At 41.4% G+C, this 20,078-nt stretch overlaps 4 protein-coding genes across 5 annotated transcripts in view; 3 read left to right on the top strand and 1 right to left on the bottom strand.

The window, feature by feature from the left end:
* The first annotated feature begins 1,155 nt into the window (after positions 1-1,155).
* LOC120549620 (actin, alpha cardiac muscle) lies at positions 1,156-4,509 on the top strand. The gene is made up of 9 exons (XM_039786651.1): positions 1,156-1,284; positions 2,317-2,468; positions 2,566-2,694; positions 2,877-2,987; positions 3,079-3,163; positions 3,446-3,607; positions 3,692-3,883; positions 3,993-4,174; positions 4,264-4,509. Exons 2-9 carry the CDS (start codon positions 2,340-2,342, stop codon positions 4,405-4,407), a joined length of 1,134 nt encoding a protein of 377 aa, XP_039642585.1. The 5' UTR covers positions 1,156-1,284; positions 2,317-2,339; the 3' UTR covers positions 4,408-4,509.
* Positions 4,510-5,350: 841 nt separating this feature from the next.
* On the top strand, positions 5,351-12,652 carry arhgap11a (Rho GTPase activating protein 11A). 2 transcript variants are annotated; one of them, XM_039786649.1, is made up of 12 exons: positions 5,351-6,088; positions 7,056-7,123; positions 7,228-7,324; positions 7,418-7,674; positions 7,826-7,989; positions 8,087-8,227; positions 8,507-8,581; positions 8,937-9,110; positions 9,209-9,338; positions 9,617-9,725; positions 10,429-10,543; positions 10,655-12,652. In XM_039786649.1, exons 1-12 carry the CDS (start codon positions 5,954-5,956, stop codon positions 12,133-12,135), a joined length of 2,946 nt encoding a protein of 981 aa, XP_039642583.1. In that variant the 5' UTR covers positions 5,351-5,953; the 3' UTR covers positions 12,136-12,652. The 2 variants fall into 2 exon arrangements, with proteins under 2 accessions (XP_039642583.1, XP_039642584.1); XM_039786650.1 differs by lacking the exon at positions 8,507-8,581 and having other exon boundaries at positions 5,352-6,088.
* A 1,913-nt stretch (positions 12,653-14,565) lies between these two features.
* On the top strand, positions 14,566-16,739 carry grem1b (gremlin 1b). The gene is made up of 2 exons (XM_039785721.1): positions 14,566-14,950; positions 15,424-16,739. The coding sequence occupies exon 2, from the start codon at positions 15,424-15,426 to the stop codon at positions 15,970-15,972; it is 549 nt and encodes a 182-aa protein (XP_039641655.1). The 5' UTR covers positions 14,566-14,950; the 3' UTR covers positions 15,973-16,739.
* A 2,326-nt stretch (positions 16,740-19,065) lies between these two features.
* LOC120549091 (formin-like) overlaps positions 19,066-20,078 on the bottom strand; it is a 39,930-nt gene continuing 38,917 nt past the window's right edge. Inside the window, 2 exon segments of the mRNA XM_039785718.1 lie at positions 19,066-19,614; positions 19,724-19,805. Of these exon segments, the coding sequence (XP_039641652.1) occupies positions 19,570-19,614; positions 19,724-19,805 (127 nt within the window). The 3' untranslated portion in view covers positions 19,066-19,569.

Below are 20,078 nucleotides of genomic sequence, written 5' to 3'. Positions count from 1 at the left end.
GCTGCATCCAGCTCCTATCTGTGGAGATAGAGATGAACACTATATATAGAAGGCTCAGTGGGGCAGCCTGGAGCAGAAGAATGCTCTCACATACCTCCAGCTTTGATACACTGCAACCTCACGTAATATATACTGCTCTTCTAGATCATTCTTCCTCACCTGAAGACCTAAATCAATACATTTATTTTATCAATACTAATACATGAATGGTATTCCCTGAGATCTGACCATATATGATATTTTCTTTGGGAATGATGTATCAACAGATAATCTGTCAAATGTGTGTATCATTCCTGCAAAGATAGAGGAGTATTACCTCATAAGGTACACTGTACATGAAGGCAAATATATGGAAAAGTGGGAGGCACAAATATGGACCTTCACTTTGCAAACTCACAGCTCGGGAACGTCAGTGGCTGCTCATTAATGACTCTGCTGCTCACCGTAACCCTATAAGGAGACAGCTGGGCCAATCAGCTTGAAGCACTGACACCACAGGCCACTCAGACAGCCAGATCCCACACAGAGCCCGGCTGGCGTTGCCATCAGCTGTTCCTCAAGTTGAGGAAGCTCAGTGCACATACCAGCACCATGGTTCACAGACATGTGCAATGTTTTCATTTCCTTAACAAGACACCAGTGATGCTGTCCTGACTGTGTCATCATAGTTGGCCTTCTGAGTATAGTAAAACCTCTTTAGAGATGTGACATTTGTGCAGAGTGGCACATTATGCATCAGAGTAACAGAAAATACAGTATTTTGAAACTCTAATTGCAAGACATTCACAGTGTCTTAATTTAGATGTATGATTGCAGGGCTATAAAGAAATTATACTGCAACACACAGCAAGTATGCATTGCTTTAGGACATGGAGTTACATATTTCATTACGTTCATGAGATAAACTTTCATAATGGAGATTACTCTTTATGTTCCTTTCAGAAATGAAATTGCATTAATGTTAATGTTGCTCTTTTGTATTCAATAATACAATAAATCCAATAATATTCCATAAACTTTTACATTAACTTCAAAACGTTTTATTCTCTACTGACATTCATTTAAACTGTGTCATTCAAGTGACTACATTGCAGAGAAGTCCCATCCATGTATGTAAAACATGTTCAGTGGCTTGTTGATTTTTTGCTGGCAGCTCTTATTTGGACTTGTGTGAACCCCCGGCCCCGCCCCTGGTCCCTAGACCCAGTCTGGGTCTTATTTAAGGGGCTCTTCTCACCCTCAGCCTTTGTCCCAGTGGAAGCATCTGCCTACCAGTGCACCTTGGTGAGTACATTTCACAACTTTTTTCTCCGGTCCGCTGTAGATATCTGTGTCATTTGTATGATTAGTTTCATGAAGTCAATTTGTGGGATATAAATTAATGAATGGATTATGTAACTTCAGCTACATAATGGTTTTCATGTTATAATAACTAACTGAATGTGCTGACATCAGTTAGAACTGGAGTTACTGGTTATGCTAAGTTGACTGCAATGGGATGTTGAAATTAAACATAATTATATAATTAGATTTTCTGCTATAAAGAAACTCCATGCTATGGAAAGCATCTGTGGAAAAGCACAGAGAACTAACAAATATAGTGGCTCAACCATATCATATTGGAGTAGTACTTGGATCAGTGCACAAAAGCTAGGGAGAAGGTAGCCAAATCCACCCATGCTCCAATGAATGAATGTAATAGGCAGCTGGGGCATGGAGCCATGTAGTAAAACAAAAGTGTCACAGTGTGAGGACAGATCGGTGCTGGCCTGGCTCTCAGACAAGCTCTCTCAGACCTGAAATAGCAGGAGATCCATGTGTCACTTTTTTCACCCTGTTAAGCACCGTGTGCTGAGCTTAAAATAGATCACAGGTCTTTCTGTTATGCCCCTTTTTGGTGCTACCTCAGCAGCTCTGAGATGGCCCAGGAACAATCACGGCTGTGGTGATATGGTATCAGTAGTTGTACAACAACGCTGGGACCAAAATAGCATCCAAATGCATGTCTAATTAGCTCTCTATAAATAGCACCCATTGAGGTGGGTTGTATTAGTGTTTGCAAAGTGATAGAGCAGTTATAAGAGAGTGTTGGCAGGTCTTTAAATGTGGTCTGGATCACAGCTAATATATTAATCATATGAGTCTTTGGTCTAGTCACTTCATCACATCATTAGCCACTCCAGCGATAAAGTGTCTGTGATTGTTCAATTATACCAGGCCTTCATGCTATGTATTCTATGATGGGCAGTTTAGACAGCTGTTCCTAACACCCAGCCTAAATCTCTTTGTGTTTCTACCCCACCCCTCAAACTTTAGACCACCCCAGATAAAGCCTAATCATGTGTGACGACGATGAGACTACCGCCCTTGTGTGCGACAACGGCTCTGGCTTGGTCAAGGCTGGATTTGCCGGAGATGACGCTCCCCGTGCTGTCTTCCCTTCCATTGTTGGAAGGCCCCGCCACCAGGTAAGCTAAAAGAAAACTGAGAAAAAATGTTTACTCAAGTATGTACAAAAGTATCATTTTCCGATGTCTTATATTTCTCTTGTGCTTCTTCCCTCAGGGTGTGATGGTGGGTATGGGTCAGAAGGACAGCTACGTAGGTGATGAGGCCCAGAGCAAGAGGGGTATCCTGACCCTGAAGTACCCCATTGAGCACGGCATCATCACCAACTGGGATGATATGGAGAAGGTGTGTGTTGACAGTGAGACTCATTAACACCATTCATGGCAGCTGATGTTCCACATCCTCGAGAATTCACAGCCTGGCATCTTAAAAGCTGTTTATTTTTAGAGGACCTGGTTGTTGTTGTTGTTGTTTATTCAGTTGAGTTGTTTCAGTCCTGACATCAGCTGTTCTTTCTCATCCGTCAGATCTGGCACCACACCTTTTACAATGAGCTGCGTGTGGCCCCTGAGGAGCACCCCACCCTGCTCACTGAGGCCCCCCTGAACCCCAAAGCCAACAGGGAGAAGATGACCCAGGTACTTTACAGTCACTACTTTCCACTCTGCTCTTACATATTTGTTCTCAGGTTGAGACAAACTTTTATATTGTGCTTGCTTTTTCTTCCAGATCATGTTTGAGACCTTCAACGTTCCCGCCATGTATGTGGCCATCCAGGCTGTCCTGTCCCTGTACGCCTCTGGTCGTACCACTGGTCAGTATACTGCAGCTTTTTCACGCAATTTAGTCTGTGGTCAGTTAGGCAATGAGCTAAAATAAGAGTAAACTGCTGAACATTTACATTCGGAGGGTGTCTATCATCTGGATAGATTCCTGTCTCATTGTCAGGGGGAGGTGTTAATCCCTCTTCTGCAGGGTGTGTCCCTGTGATGTCAGCAGCATTTGTATGGTTTATGATGTGAGACATATTTGAAGAGGGCAGACCTTTGCAGGCATGCATAGCTTACCCACTGTGGTCCTTTTCTGCTTGCTAAAGGTATCGTGCTGGACTCTGGTGATGGTGTGACTCACAATGTCCCCATCTATGAGGGTTACGCTCTCCCACACGCTATCATGCGTCTGGATCTGGCCGGTCGTGACCTGACTGACTACCTGATGAAGATCCTGACTGAGCGTGGCTACTCCTTCGTCACAACTGGTAGGTTTATGTCATCATGGTTCATTGGTTTAATGAGAGGTGCACAAGTGTTGTTTCTCAATACGTGAACTTTCTGCTCCATAGCTGAGCGTGAGATTGTGCGTGACATCAAGGAGAAGCTGTGTTACGTGGCTCTTGACTTTGAGAATGAGATGGCCACCGCTGCCTCCTCCTCCTCCCTGGAAAAGAGCTATGAGCTGCCCGATGGTCAGGTCATCACCATTGGTAACGAGCGTTTCCGTTGCCCAGAGACCCTTTTCCAGCCTTCTTTCATTGGTGAGTAATTGGTTTTATTTGTTTGTTTGTTTTTGGATAAATCTAAGAATTGCAGTAGGTCTACTTTGTCTCAGACAAAACTCATCTTTTTTTGCTGGTCCTCTACTAGGCATGGAGTCTGCTGGTATCCATGAGACCGCCTACAACAGCATCATGAAATGCGACATTGACATTCGTAAGGACCTGTACGCCAACAATGTGCTGTCTGGTGGTACCACCATGTACCCTGGTATCGCTGACCGTATGCAGAAGGAGATTACAGCTCTGGCCCCAAGCACCATGAAGATTAAGGTGAGAGAACGGCAAAGGTTTTCATCAAGTTCATCCATTAAATAATGTAACACTCGTTAAAACTTAAATGGTGTTTATTCCTTGCTTAGATCATCGCTCCACCTGAGAGGAAGTACTCTGTCTGGATCGGTGGCTCCATCCTGGCTTCCCTGTCCACCTTCCAGCAGATGTGGATCAGCAAGCAGGAGTACGATGAGGCCGGACCCTCCATTGTCCACAGGAAATGCTTCTAAACACACAACCAACCTCCTTCCGTCGAAACATTTGTATGTTGTTGTCTCCTGTACATATATGTTCATGTTCTCTTGTAATAAAGATAAGCATTTATGAAAGTATCTCCTGTACTGTGCTTGCTTACAGCAATGCAAATACACAAAATAACAAATGACACCGTCATGTGTGCGATTTCAGCATACACCACAGATCGTTATGTCAATCCATCTTTGCCTCACATACCTGAATGAGCAAGAGTTTGCTGAAACTAGTGCCCTTTATATAGATGCTTCCTTCCACCTAGTGGTTGAAGACAAAAGTGAACATTCACTTTTACCGTACTTGAGAATCTGAACAAGTACAGGCTTTGTCTTACTTTCCTTCTTAATCTGGCTAATTTTTTGTTTTAAAGATAACTGTATGGATATATGACGTTAATATGTGCCTCATTCCTGATAGAAAGATTAGTGAAGAAAGCAGTGAAGGGCTCTTGCCACAAATGAGACCATTTACAGATTAGGTACACTACATGGCTTTCTTACAGCCAGGATAGAGGATGTGATGGCAGTCACTAACTTATTGTACAATACACAGTTTTGTAACATGTATTACTTCACAGCATGTTATGTTGCAATCCATTACATTTAATTTCTTGATCCGAGGATTGGCCATTTTACATTTTCAGTCCTCTCATTCTGTTTGATGTGATCCCATTAAACATGCTGAATATCATTAATCTATACATCATGTGCCATAATCATAGCCATAATGCCATAGCTCATAAACAGGATGAGGGAGAATTCAAAGGTGCGACTAGTTTGACTTACAGAGTCAACCGGTTGACAAAAGCGTCCACTTGAGGTTTTACCTAGAAACCACCCCGCCCAGTGAGGCTACCCTGGGTAGTAAAACACACGCCCCAGAGAACGTTATTCGAACAGTTACTAGCCAATCACAGCGTAGAGTGTATGGAGCGCCGCTGTTTGAATGCTCTGCGGAAACAGACAGCCTGGCAACCGATTTGACGAGTGAACTATTAGCGCAATGCAGTTAGCTAGCGAAAGAATTTAATCGATGTAATTCATACAGTTTGAGAAGAGGTAAACACAAATTTCCATTTGTGTGACACCGATAAGCTATTTGGTTTATTTACGTTAGGCTTGTAAATGATCTAACGTTAGCTAGCTAACTGCATTGCAACTTAAATACGGAGCTAGCGAGCTAGCTAGATAAGCGCTCCGTAATGTAACGTTAGTCAAGTCGTTACAATCTCTTTGGGACTGAGTAACTTTGTAGTTTTTACTATTGAGATTGCAAATGGTAAACTGTTGTAGAGACCAGTTGTAAGTTAACGTTAAGCAGTTCAGATCCACGTGAGGATGACTTAGCTAGCTAGCTAGCTAGCTAGTTTACGTCAGAGGTGTGGAGAAAGTGATAACGTTAAAGTTAGAAAGACTCTGGTCAGGACAAAACCGATATAACGTAACGTCCGGTCCTGTCAGAAGAGAGTAAACGAATTGTTGCAAAGTGCATTTGAAACTAACCTTACAAGAGAGAAGTGTAAAAATGAAAGTCATGGAGAAAAATGTGATGCGTCTAGTGGCTGTGCAGCACCTCCGCGCAGCATATGGGCTAAAGACAAAGAACTGGAACAAAAACAAAGCCGCCAGCTGTAACGTGAAGTCAACAGCCAGCAACTCGGTAAGTTTAAAGAAAACCCATGCACAGCACAATTTACTTGCGTTTTTATTTGCAGTGACTTCTTTGACATGACAATCTGTTATGGCAGACCACGATTTAAAGTTCACAGTATCAACCTAACGTTACATACTATGGTTTAGGCAATTGAACCAATTAGCATATTACTGAAAGCATGCCCCCACTGATGAAACCCATTTGTTCGCAGGCTGTTGTCACTCGCTGCATATGCTTTGTTTTGCTGTGTTCGTGATTATTCACACCATAAAGTTCTTTACAAGTCATAGAAAGCCAAACTCGACCACACAAAAGGGCAATGCGTTTTCATAAATCTTTAGGGCACATTGTTGTAATGTTTTTGGACATATTGGCAAAATACATTTGTAATTCAGAACAATTTAACCTCTACAGAATATGCTATACTGAATGTTTGACTAACAGTGAACGCCCTGTTTCTTCTTGTGTACTTGTAATTGGTTTACAGGAGTCACAAGGTTTGTTGCAAGAGACTTTGACTTTTGAAATGAACATTGAACTTCTGCATTTGCAGGGGAGGACTTCAAATGTGGTAATAGCAAACAAATGCAATTAACTTTAGCTCAGACTATATGAGGAAATCAGCAACTGAAATGGAGTAATTCTTTTACTTGCTTAAAAACTCAGGATGGATTCAGATCATTGAGGTTAAAACCAGCATGAAGTGGCTACTTTCCATTGTTCTCTCAAACATAGGGATGTCTGGAAGTGGAATTACTATCACAGAGAACAATATTAGTATGGTTTAAAAAAAAAAAAAAAAAAAGAGGCAGTGAGTGTGTCCAAACTCTCAGATTTTGATACAGATGAATACACGATGGTTGTGATGCTGTTATTAGAGTGATTTAACAGCTGGTTGGGCTTTTTCTCCTGTTTAAAATCTAACATTAATACAGTTAATGTCTTGTTTTTAATTGTTTGATTGTTCCCCCAGGCAAAGGTTTTCGGGGTATCCCTGGAGAGCCTACCGTACTATAATATGGAATGCGGGAGCGTGCCAAGGCAAGTAGACATGCTTTACTTTTACGCGAGCCTAAAGTCATTTAAAGTTATTACTTGTCCTGTCTTGTACATTTTATACTAACCGCATTTCTCTGCTTTCTTAGCTTCCTGGTCGACGCATGTATGGTACTGCTGGCACATATCGACACAGAGGGCCTGTTCAGAAAATCGGGCTCTGTCATTCGCCTGAAAGCACTGAGGGTGAGTGATGGCTGAAGTTGACCTTGCATTCACTGAGAGATGTTGACCCTGAGAAAAAAAGTCTAACACAGCAGCTGTGTTTTGTCTGTCTAGGCAAAACTGGATGCGGGTGAGGAGTGTCTGTCCACCGCACTTCCCTGTGATGTGGCCGGTCTGGTGAAGCAGTTCTTTAGGGAGCTGCCGGAGCCCGTGCTACCCACAGAGCTGCAGGAGACCTTCCTCAAGGCCCAGCAACTCTCCACCATGGAGGATAGGACCTCTGCCACCATGCTGCTGTCTTGTGTACTACCTGACAAAAACCTAAGCACCCTGCGTCACTTTTTTGACTTCCTCCACAATGTGTCTAAGAGGTGCCAGAAATATATTTACTTGGATTACTTTACTTTCTTCTTTTTTTTTATAAAGAACATCCAGCTACCATTAAATGTTTTTTTATCTGTCTTTACCTTCCTCTTCATATATACAATACTGCTGTTTTTCTATCTCTTTGCTTAATCGCAGGAGTGCAGAGAATAAGATGGATAGCAGCAACTTGTCTGTGATCTTGGCTCCCAACATCCTTCACGCTGGAGATGGTACAGAGAAGATGAACGCCAACACTGAGAAACGCCTCAAGCTACAGGCAGCCATAGTACACTGCTTCATAGAGAATGCCCACAACTTTGGTATGACTTTAGGCATCTTACCTGTAGGTCATCTTTTGTGTCCGTGTATACTGTAGCTTTTTAACACTAATTATTTGGTTGTGTCTGTGTTTCACAGGTGTGTTACCACAGTTTCTTCTAGAGAAAGTTCCAGCCATGATGGGCTGTGAGGCGGGGGTTCTGTCCCCTGCTCATGATGGACTTGACGAGCTGGACATAAACTCAGGGACGAAGAAGAGACACAGGCGCAGCTTCGGAGGTAAGACTATACCATCAGCTATCTTTTATTTATTTATTTATTTATTTTTAATGAAAGCTGCAGTATATAAGATTTACAGTAAATCAAATCTCAGATTGGAAAGATAAATTCCAGTTGCACTGGTGCAACGGCCCTGAAAATATCTCGAAACACTAAACACAGACATATTAAAGTAAAACGGAGCCCTGTATTTCAGTAACTGAAAGTGAATCATGTTATTTTTTAAGCAGCTTTAGTCAGTATACTTTTTATATGGTTTCGATTTGTCTCGTATTTCAGATATGGTCAATGGTGCTCTGAATAAGATAAAAACTAATAGAACACCCACAAATGCCACCCAGTCAGACAGCCTTGGTAGGTACTGAGGTCATATGAGATAATGTTGCCTGTCCTATAGCATGATGATCCATCTGCTATGCACATGAAACAACAAGCTTTCTGCAAATTAATTGACATTTGCCTAAATAATGAAAAATAAGTCATTTGAATAATAGGAAATTATGCTTTTGTTTTAATGTCTTCACTGGCTTTTGTTTTCTTTGCATGTCTGCCTGTCATTTGCATGAATCATCTTCCATCAATTTAAGTCATAACCTGCAAATTCTTTCAAGTGCCTTGGCTCAGAATTGACTTTGGAATGTTTTCAAATATAAAAAAAACAACACACCCACACCATATAAATGTATTAATTCTTTTGTGATTTTGCCAGTCTTTTCCTCTGCAACTCCTGTGATTGCAACACCAACCTCAAAGCGAAAACTTCCTTTGGAATCTGGTTACTCTTTTGGATTCTCAAACAAGAAACGTAGATCTGTCAAAAAGACTCTTGGGATAGAATTACTTCCCAATACTTTGTTCAGCACGGCTTCCACTCCTGGATCAGGTATTGATTGTTTGATCAAATGCGAATCAACTATTCTGCTATCTCTTAAGCTTGTGCTTAAGCGTACATGTTCTTTCCCTCCTTTTTATATATGGCAGCTTACAGTGCCTCGGGGGTCTTGGACTCTTCCCAAAATACCCTGTCATCAGCAGGGAAGACTAGAAGGCAGTCATCTGTCTCTGCAAGGAGGAAGAGCCAACGACTTAGCAAGAGACATGCTCTCAACAGGTACACACTTTCTTTGTCCTCCAGTTATCCTTCACAATTCCCAATTAGGTTTTTGGTTTCTATGACAGGAGTCATGGTCAGATCTTACAGTATGGTGCCGTAATAGACATTCACAGTACATTTTACTGAATACAAATAATTAAGACCAAGTGATGCCATAAAATGCATTGTGCCACACAGCCATGCAGTTCCCACTATGCTATACTATACAGAAAGATAAGAGCTTGTAGAACATTATTCTTATGCTGATAATGGTTTGAATGTATATCCTTTTTCAGAGATGAATCTGGAAGAGCTGGCTGCTTTTCTCCTAAAGTCGACAAAAAGGAAGCCCCACGCAAATCTCTGCGCTTGCGTTTTAGCCTGGGGAAGAGCAGCAAGGAGGCTGTAAGTCTAGTTTCCCAACAGACTTCACATTCCACTTATCTGGTTCACAAAGAGATTATGAAAAATGCTGTTAATGAATTGCACTGAGCCATATGCTGCAATTAACTTAAAAAAAAAAAAAAAAAAATATATATATATATATAAAAGTAACATTTGCACATGGGGTGTTTTAATGGGGTAAATTGTTGCACTTTTTACTGTGTAATATTCTAAGTTTTACTTTCAGTAGCTAACTAATGCATGCACGGTTAAAAAAAGGGGATTGTTTCATATTTGTAATATTACAAATAAATTGTGTTCATACTTGTATGGTACAAAGCCATATGTCAAGCAGGATATGTCCTGTGATTTACTATGTTAAGCACTCAGGTGAAAGAATGTTATTATATACTATATAGTATATACATAATATATTGTAACCTGTTTTGGGGTACATTGGGTGAGTGGTTTAAGGTGCAGAACTTTCTAATGCTCTATAGTTCTATGTATATTCTTGACTTAATAAAAAGTTGATGACCAAGAAATCCAATATCTTGTTTCTTCTGAGTGACTTTTATCATCCTCTGAAGAACTAACCACAACATGAATGTAATTAACATATTAATGTTTCATTTTGGGTAACACCTGTGGGGTCCTTTTTAACAAAAATAATACACTAAAGCTTCTTTCATCTTTCATGTCTCATTCCATGCTGGTGATAAAGGGATCTGAGTCCATTGGCTGGCGACTTGCCACTCAGGAGAGCACAACCAGTTTTCGTTTTACCAAAGAGACAGAGTTCAGTCCATCAGCTCTGCCTAGAAAAGCTGAAACCAAAAGTGAGTACCAAGTAATGAAATCCAATCAACTGCTAATAAAAATAACTCCTTTCCAGTGTGATGTTACAAATGTAGTCTTTTTGAATTGTAATAGCCCACATTGTTTTACAGGCTCCAGGTACATCAGCAAGTCTGAAGACAATTTGCTGACCCCCCACTGTGACTCAAGTGCCCACCGGACCTCATGGAGCGGGGAGACTCCCGTAGGAGCCCAGGCTTTCAGCGGAGGATCTTTCACGGACACCCCCATGCACATGTGCTTAAAGAGCAACTACATGTCTGAGCCAGCCATCGTCGTATCAAAGCCCCCAGCAGTGGCCAGCTTTCCAAAAAAGCTGTGTTGTGCTTCCAGTGCTGAGAGCGAGGGCTCCATCACTGAAGCCCAGAGTCAAACTGGCCCCACCCTGCTGACAATAAAGAAGGGCAGCGACCTCCAGGCCGCCACACAGGACAACTGCAACTCTACGGGGACAAACGTGACAAAACCATCACGCAGCCTGCTAGTCCCTCCACCGGAGACTCCCACGGTCAAAGTTGTGTCTGTGGACACGGAGGCCTCCAGCTTCCCAACGCAGCAGAGCCTTCTGGCTAACGAACAGAACATTACCTTTGGCCAGATTGAAATTGCCGCTCTATCGCCTTTGCATATTGACAGTGTAGTTTTCGAGCCTGGTGCATACTATACTCCAGTAGTACAGGCGGATAAAGGCTCTTTCTGTGCTGCTCCCATCAGCAGCTACAACAGCTCCATGGTGGGAGAAAGTGAAACGGAGGCAGAGCAGGTGAACTGCAGCAGGTTGATCGAAGCGCTGGACATCCAGAGTCCTGCTCTCTTCAAACTGGGTGTCTCCTCTGGGCTGCAGTCCACTCCGTACAAGCTGCGCCTTGAACTCGGAGATGAGCTTGGTACAACTCCTAAAATTGGTACTGTGGTCAGTGCGGTGCATGAAGAAAATGAACCTTCCCCGGAGAGTGGTACCAAAGTCCAAAAGCAGCAGCCCCTCTCACCACGCAGCCTGGAGACTGAAAAGCGTCGGGTGGCAGACCACATTCATCACTTCAACAAGCTCACCCTTCATTCTCCCAGAGGCTCCAAGGCCGGACACATCAGATCACCGCTCAAGTTCCAGCGCACCCCCGTGCGTCAGACCGTCCGCAGGATGAACTCTCTCCTGGGAGAGAGCAGGAGACCGACTAGAAATGCAGAACTCGCCATCAGCCAGAGCGGTCAGGTGGTGAGGGCAGTGAGCCTGGAGAGTGGCCTCTCCCCTCACCCACAGCTCCAGGCTTGCCAGGGGGGGCCACAAGTGGGGCTGTCCAACAGCATTCGCCCCATAAAGAAACCACCTCCAGTCCCACCCAAAAAGCAAAGCACCTTGGCCCGTAAACTCAATTCCTGTGCTTTGGCCGACATGACCAACAAGGTCCAACCACAGACCAAACTGGACTGTTCGGTCCCTGATCCACCGGGAGCTCAGAAGCCTGTTGTGCAGCAGGTAGTAGAGAAGGACCTCCACCATTACAGAGGTTCACCTAGAAACCCCCTCAACCAAGTACGACTGCTGTCTGCCACCAAGCCTATAGATTTATAGTTTCAAGTCTTTTGCCTTATATGTTTCCTCCTTACTATGCAGGTCTCTGTCTGGTAGGACGACGTGACATTAAACATGGCCTCTTATGTGATCCATATTTTTTTCAGGGGGTTTTAATTTATTTCTTTAGCTACGGGAGGTGCTGTCTGTGTTAGGGTCTTAAATGGGAGATGTTCATATGTTTTATGTTTGTTTTAAACAAGTTTAGGAGTTAAATATCGACACCCATCAGCCTACTGGATTATGTTGCGTAATGTTTAGACTGTAGCGTGCAGGCCAAATTATGTGAAATGTGATTGATAGTATGACTGGAAATGTTGAGCTCAAGTTTTATGCTTTTATTTATGCATTTTATATCTAATCTTTAGTTAGATTTTTTCTTTTAAACAACTATTTACTGAAGTTGTGGCTATTTCTTAATTATACAAAACTTTCTTACTGTCAACAAGAAAAAATGCACCTTTTTGTTGGATTTTATGAAAGGAAAAAAAAAAAAAAAAAAAAGCCAAGCAGTATTGATCACATCATGTCGCAGTCCATTAATTTCAGAACCAACAGTCAGTAAAATGCTTTGCCATGTGAACAGCTTCTGACAAATAAAATCAAAAAGCATATACCTAACTATTTTTCTTTTTAGTTGAATTATTCTGGTTTGCAGAAATAATTAGTACTTTTTGGAGCCACAAGGGGGAGTCTTACAACCACTGCTTAAACAATACTAGGCTGAGATGTTCAGTGAATCATGTTCATATTGTAATAAGGCTTAGGAATTTATTCTGTCAAAAACCCAGACTGCCCCGTTGCAACTATATCCTGGTAGAATGTACTTCTGGTTGTTTGAAGGATTTCTTTGAACAAAGTAGGTTCTGTTACATTTCACAATATATTATGCGCTCTGGAGATTCCTAAATAATCAAAATAAAATGTTCTTTCTGCTCAGTGTAAAATCAGGTATCTGAAACTCCCACCTACTACTAAAAGCCTGTTTGGATCTGGCTCAGTGACTTATGTTGACCTAAAGGAGGTGAATGGCCTAGGCATGATTTTTCCTGTATATAATCTGAAGAGTAGACAGTGAAAGGGTTAAGGTCAAAATCATTTGCTCTGATTTATTCTCCACAGTCCATTGGGAGGCTTGCATGCTTCTCATGTGCAGTATATTGGACTTGGACAAAAGGTTGTTAAAACTGCTCTAACTGTAGCAGCTTATAAATGGCACTGTAGTGCATTGTCTATATTAGTCTGATTCTGCATTTTTATCCATATATATTGCAGACAGGTGGTTGAGCTGAGGCCATGTGTTCAGCAAATTAACTTTTAACTTTCTGAAACATGAAATGTATCAAAATATATTAGAAACATGCTGTATAATATTATGGAAATCCAGTAATGGACAGTTCACAATTTAGTTGAAGATATGAGCATGTTAGGCCTATAAGATTTTAATCCTTAACCAACAGCAGTGTGTGTGCTGGAGTTTTATTTTCCAGAATATTATAAAAGCGTGACTATATATAGTTAATATTTCATGTTATGCTTTATACAGCTGTTAAGCCACTCTATTTGAGTTGCCAGGTTGTGAAAAAAAAGTCTTTAGCTTGTGATCCTACTACTTTAGTAGGACACCTGATTTGCCCTTTAGATATTTATTTAGTTTAGTTTTACAACAGGAAAAATCTGCAGAGAATCTGGACCAAAAGTTAATTAATCAGCAACTTATTAACATTTATAACTCCAAGCTTGTGGCTTAATTGTGCAGGCATGTACTAACAAATTACCAACATTCATAACATCATTTTACAAAACAAAGGATATAACGTCAACCCGAGGGACATTTCCCAACCTGGCAACCCAACAGTTGCTCTTGACAATGGCTTAAACTGATTTATAAGCATTAGTAAATGGTTTAATAAACACAACTACTATTCGTTACAATTTATAAAAGTTGTTCATTAGGAAGTAGTACCGATAATTTCTTTAATTAATTTGACCAAAGCTATTTTAAGAAAGATTTCACTTTCAACCACATTACTAATTATCAATGGTTTTTAAATCAAAGTAGCCCAAAATGTGCATGCGTAAATGCACTTAAAATAACTACCTAAAAGCCTATGGCTATATAATGGAGCAGGGAATACTTCCATCCATTCCAATCTTTTATTTCCAAGCTAATTTTGTACTTTTGTATTTATGCACAAAAAAAAATAATTGTTTTGGTATGTTGCTATATATGATGAGTTTACAGCGACTTTAGAATGCTGTCTATGTTGAGGATTCACAGGTGTGCTGTAATCCGATAGTCAACCTTTTTAATTGACATAATCCTTAGATTGCATGTTCATACTTTACGAGAGGACGGTAAACGCCTCCTTTCAGTTTTAAAATGGTGATATACTGTATTGTACCGTATGTTTCATCATGCTCGTTTTGATATTTACTTTTCTCTCTTCTCGCCTCCTACCCCCGCTTGCCTGCCTGCCCTCGCTGTTTCTCGGTTGTCTGTTTTAGAAGTGGGTTCAGGGAAGTGTTGAGGGGGCGGATAGTTTTGATTTTCTCTACATCGTGCTTAGCCAATAATGTAGAGGGAACTGTTGTGCACATCTCAGCTGGCAAACATTTAAAAGGGAGACAGTCCGGCGCTGGAGCAATTTGTATTAAACCCCCTGGCCCCTGTCTATGGAGCGGTTAGTGTCCCACCCATCCACAGCCCCACCAGCGTACAGTCGACAGCAGTAGGTGCCTATCAGTTTGGAAGGTGGCGCAGAGGACTGACGGGATCAGATCATCGCACTTGTAGCAGCGGAGGGTCGCACAGGTGAGTGAATTTGGACTGTTTGACTATAACATCCACGCGCATCGTCCACACCACTTACATTTGAGTTTCGTTTATAGCTTATAGAAACTACAAAACTGCATCCTTGTTATCAAGTGGTGTGCTTGTGTGAATACGTACTTGGTTTATTAAACATAAGAAAGTTGATATGCTTTTGCTTTGACTAAATCTGGTGACATTCTGCATAACGGATATATCTATATCTATGTATAGTATAGCCTCATAACGTATGAGAGCATCATTCAATTTCTCACTCAGATGTTCATACTGAGGTAATTCAAATATACGGTTACGTTGTCTTCACATAATATTCTCGATTTGCATAGTTATCAAAAATAAAATAAAAAGCAAGCTCTGTGCGTTTTTACGCAGCGAAAATGCTTTGACAGCTGTGCGTAATCCGTCCAGAGTTGAAATGGTATAGGTGATTCATTATTTTCTTTTTCTCCCCAAAGATGGCCAACTCAACGCGTATCTTCTGCAGTATGGTTTTCATCATGGGGTTGCTATCCTCTCCCGTGGATTCCAAAAGAAACCGAGGTTCACAAGGGGCCATTCCTCATCCTGACAAAAGCAACCCAAACGAATCGGAGCAGCAACCGCAGCCTCCGCAGGCGGGCTCTGGGTCCCGGCAGAGGCAGGTCCCATCCTCACCGGCCGACGAAGTGCTGGAGTCCAGCCAGGAAGCTTTACATGTGACGGAGCGCCAGTATTTAAAACGGGACTGGTGCAAGACTCAGCCCCTCAAGCAGACCATCCACGAGGAGGGCTGCGTCAGCCGCACCATCATCAATCGCTTTTGTTACGGACAGTGCAACTCCTTTTACATCCCCAGGCACATCCGCAGGGAGGAGGGTGCCTTCCAGTCCTGTTCTTTTTGCAAGCCGAAGCGTTTTACCGCCATGACTTATACTTTGAACTGTCCGGACCAGCAGCCACCCACCAAGAAGAAACGCATCCAGCGCGTCAAACAGTGCCGCTGTATATCCATAGACCTGGACTAAAGAAATGTGTTCTGTGTGTTTTTCATATTATTCTTCGCGGACAGGATTGTAGAAAAAAAGAAAGGCTGTCACACAGCCAAGAACGCGTGCCTGTCTCCATCGGAAGAAGCATCCATGAAGGCTTCTTACATTTAGGCCACGAAGATTCTCTTCTTGCACAAAGTGTGAACAAATATGGACATGCAACCTGTAATCCGACGTTGAACGGCAACGAACATTTTACTCCTCACCAGTTTGCAAAGTTTGAAATCAAGCATCACTGCACGGGAACGCTGACTTGGAATGGGCACGTTTTACGCACGGCTTCCTCACCCCAAGAGGACTGAATAACCCCGGTTTATTTAATAAATCAAAACGCTTATGGTGACAGGAAAAAATTCCTGTCCAATTTAGTATTTGTGTGTGCATATGTGTTTGTTTAACTGGATGTTTCCACTGTGTGGAATTTGATAGATGAGCGGCGATATTTGTGAATGGAAAATGTGTTTTTATTTCGACATTTCAAGAACCTTTCAAGGTTGATTGATTTCTTTGAATTTCGAAGTCCACCAGTAAAGTTTTTTTTTTTGTAAGTTGGGTGCCTACACAGTTGTAGAGACAATATAGGCTTCTATGTTAGTTAAAACAAACAATGTACAGCGGTGGTTTATACAGTATCGAGATTAAATAGTTGTAAAATGTAAAGCCACCTTTGATGTAACCGGTTTGTTTATCCTTTGAATTAAATTATCCACCAAAACATAAAATAAACGGATGTTGGAATATTGTGCATATGATCTGTTACTTTACACCTGATGTTAATTAGGAAGGTGTGTTAAACAAAATGTTAAATTATCCCTTCGTCATCTGCTGCTTTCCTCCTACATGGAGACATTCGCACTCAGCCCTGGGAATACATTTCATAAAAGTAGTCCGTTTCAGAAGAAAATATGCGGTTACCTCTTCAAATTATCCCTTGAGATGATGTCACTTAACCTTTTCGCTATATTTAATTACATGGCTCGAAAATCTTTCGGGAGGACTGAAAGGGGTGGGGAGGTTTGGGGGGCGCGGTGCCAATGACTGATAAATTGATAAATAAATCGCAAATGTTGGGTATTTTTTTAATTTATTAAATGAATTATTCTTCAGCTATCCATATTGAATATCACCCTCTTAATATATATGGTCTAACCCACAATCTGTAAGATTATTTCAGTGTTTGAATAAAAAAAAAAAAAAAAAGGGCTGGTGCTACAGGTGTGCATCTACAGTCAGAGCTGACAACATTCAAGTTTTCTTCCATCAGAATCGAGTGGGGATTTATTGATCCTCGTTTAGTTTTTTTAAATGACTGAATATGTAAAACCAGGTCCTACATTTCAATTCTATGGCACAGAAAGACTGTGGTGATACAACAAAGTAAAACTAAAACACTGAAATGTCCATCTCATTCCTGAAACAAAGTGAAAAGTGCCATGACAAATTGCTCATGTTAACACTGCTAATCACTTCGTCTTCCAGGAACAAGTTATAATATCTACAAATGAGGCTTGGTTGAATGACTTAATTCTGACTCACAGTTTATTGAAGAGCCTCAATTATGAATCATCAAATCCTCTTTGATGAGTCAGGTTTCTTACATAAATATCACATTTGCTTTGTGCACCGCCGGGCTTCTAAAAAGCTGGCCTAAAGGAAGTGCTGACAGAACAAAAAATTGAGAGATATTGTTCCAGTTTGTTCAGCATCCAGTAGTTTAATCTTGAAATTTAAAACAATTCCATAAAATTACAGAGCACCTATATTAGAGCTACTGAAGGTTATATCAACCCGACATACATACATACATACATACAGACCACAGCAGTTTCTTGGTCGGTATCAGCTCTTTTTTTGCTTTTCAAAGTAAAACAGCAGTTTATGAAATATCTAGATTTTCTTTTTACAAAATAAATGGCACAGGTGAAAGACTTTGAAGGATAAAAAATGTAATTCAAGGTGCAGTTTTATGGATACTCTGATAATGGAAGTCTGTCTGAGGTATAATAACTCACATGGCTTCAGGTGATATGCTAAAATGTTCTCAATACCTAAAATACAACCCCCATCTTCATTCTATGCAAATGACTTAACCACCACATATCATTTCGTCGCGTACACTGTGAATTAGTGGGCACAACAGAAAAGTACTATCCATGTGAAAATATATCTTTCATCTGACTGACCTATTTGGAAGCTTCTCAGTCAATTACAACTCATAAAAATACAGCCTCAAAAAGGGAACAAAGCTGATGCTTTTTGGCAGAAAATAAATATTTCCTTACATAAATAGACTTTTCTTGAAGGAGACAGGAGCTTGGTTACCTCTTACATTTGCGAAAAGAAAACATACACTTTAATAGACTTTTTAGAGAAAAATAGCTATTAGGATTTCATCATGAAGCAATACAATTCATGAATCGTCTAACTAAGTTGAACATACCCTTGCATAGAAAAATGGGTGCAAAAAAAGTGCACATCCTAAAAAATAAATAAAAAATAAATTCCACACAGTTAGCATTAACAGGGGAGTGTGGCTTATGGCGAGCTATGACATACAGCTACTGCAATCAGTAAAGTGCTTAAAAGGTGTGCTGGACACAATGTGATGCACAGCACTAAAAGAAGGATTAGCAATTTTTTGTAATGTGTATTTAATATCTTGGGTGAATGTGGTTGCACGGCCAAAACTTGTTGTGTTCTTCTGATGTTTTTAAGTACATATTTGTGTGTGTGTGTGTGTGTGTGTGTGTGTGTGTGGCCCGTCTGGGGCAGTGCCACACAATACAGTGAAACCTCTACATACCGATTTGTGTGCGCACACATTATATACTCAACATGTCTTAATCTGCATCTGAAGCCCAGCGCAGATAATTTATCATACTCCTCAAAGCTGCACGGTCCCTGCAGATTCAACAACATGACATATTTACAAGACTTTTAATGATCCATGGTGAATGAAAAGCTTTTTCGCTACAGCAAGGAACACTAGCAACTGCTTTTTTTACCACTTCCAAAGAGAGAGAGAGAGAGAGAGAGAGAGAGAGAGAGAGAGAGAGTTCCCACCCACAAACACATCTTAACACTTTGAGTATATAGGAGCATTATCACTCTGCTGTCTAACATCTACAGTTGAGAAAGAAATAGTTTCTCAGCTCTTGTAGACCCAGAAGGAAACTCTTGGATGTGTCAGCTGTTGGGAATCCCACTGACCCCTTGAGACCTTTCACAAGCTGGGCACTCAAGAGGTCGTGCCCTGCTGGATGAATGAGATCAACCTTTGGCCTTGAAGACTCTCATCACTTCGGCTGTGTCAGCCATGCATCCTTGCTGCAGGCCCAGCTCATATGTATACAGGGTGGTGGAGGTTAGGGTGGGGAAGGGCGGGTGTTTGTAGAGCAGAGATATACAGCAGTGGGAGTAGTACGTGTCCAGCGAGGTTTTATTGTGAGTCTGTATGGTGCACAGAGGGCAGTCCGAATCAAAACGCAGGAGAAATATGGCCGGCACACTTTCTGATCTGCGATCTACACCAACCTCATCATTTCTCTGCTGCTACGTCACTAGTCCTTTCGCTCAGCTGGAAGACACGCTGGCTTCCTTCTGCCGCAGCCTCTCTTTCTGTTGGCAAGAACCGTAAAAAGATTCAGTGTATCGATATCAGCATAGACACAAGAAAGGAGCAGCTTTCAGGAAATTCCATCTCCGCTATATGTAGATCTGTTCTTACCAGACTGTTGGCATTGGTCTTCTTGGTTTCAACTCTCTTCTCTGCTGTGATCTTCTTGATGTTTTCTTGAGCTTCCTTCAACCTATGGGGAAAAAAAAAAAATCCACAAGGACTTGACATTGACAGAGCTTTTAAAACTAGAAGCACACATTCAAAGCTTTGAAAATAAATCATGAAACTTGTGAAAACCATATAAAGTCAGAAGCCTCTCATCACTGTGTCCTTGTGAAGTTGTTTGTAAGGGCAAGATATTTAAGCATTTCCCTGGGGCACCCTGTCTTGGAGCCATGGGGACACAGACACACACGCACAGACACACGTGCACAGACACACACACACACGTTTGCGGTCAGTG

This window comes from Perca fluviatilis, chromosome 20 (genome assembly GCF_010015445.1).
Source record: "Perca fluviatilis chromosome 20, GENO_Pfluv_1.0, whole genome shotgun sequence".
Classification (NCBI taxonomy): domain Eukaryota; kingdom Metazoa; phylum Chordata; class Actinopteri; order Perciformes; family Percidae; genus Perca; species Perca fluviatilis.
The sequence above is the reverse complement of the archived record's forward strand: the minus strand, read 5'-3'. Positions and strand labels throughout refer to the sequence as shown.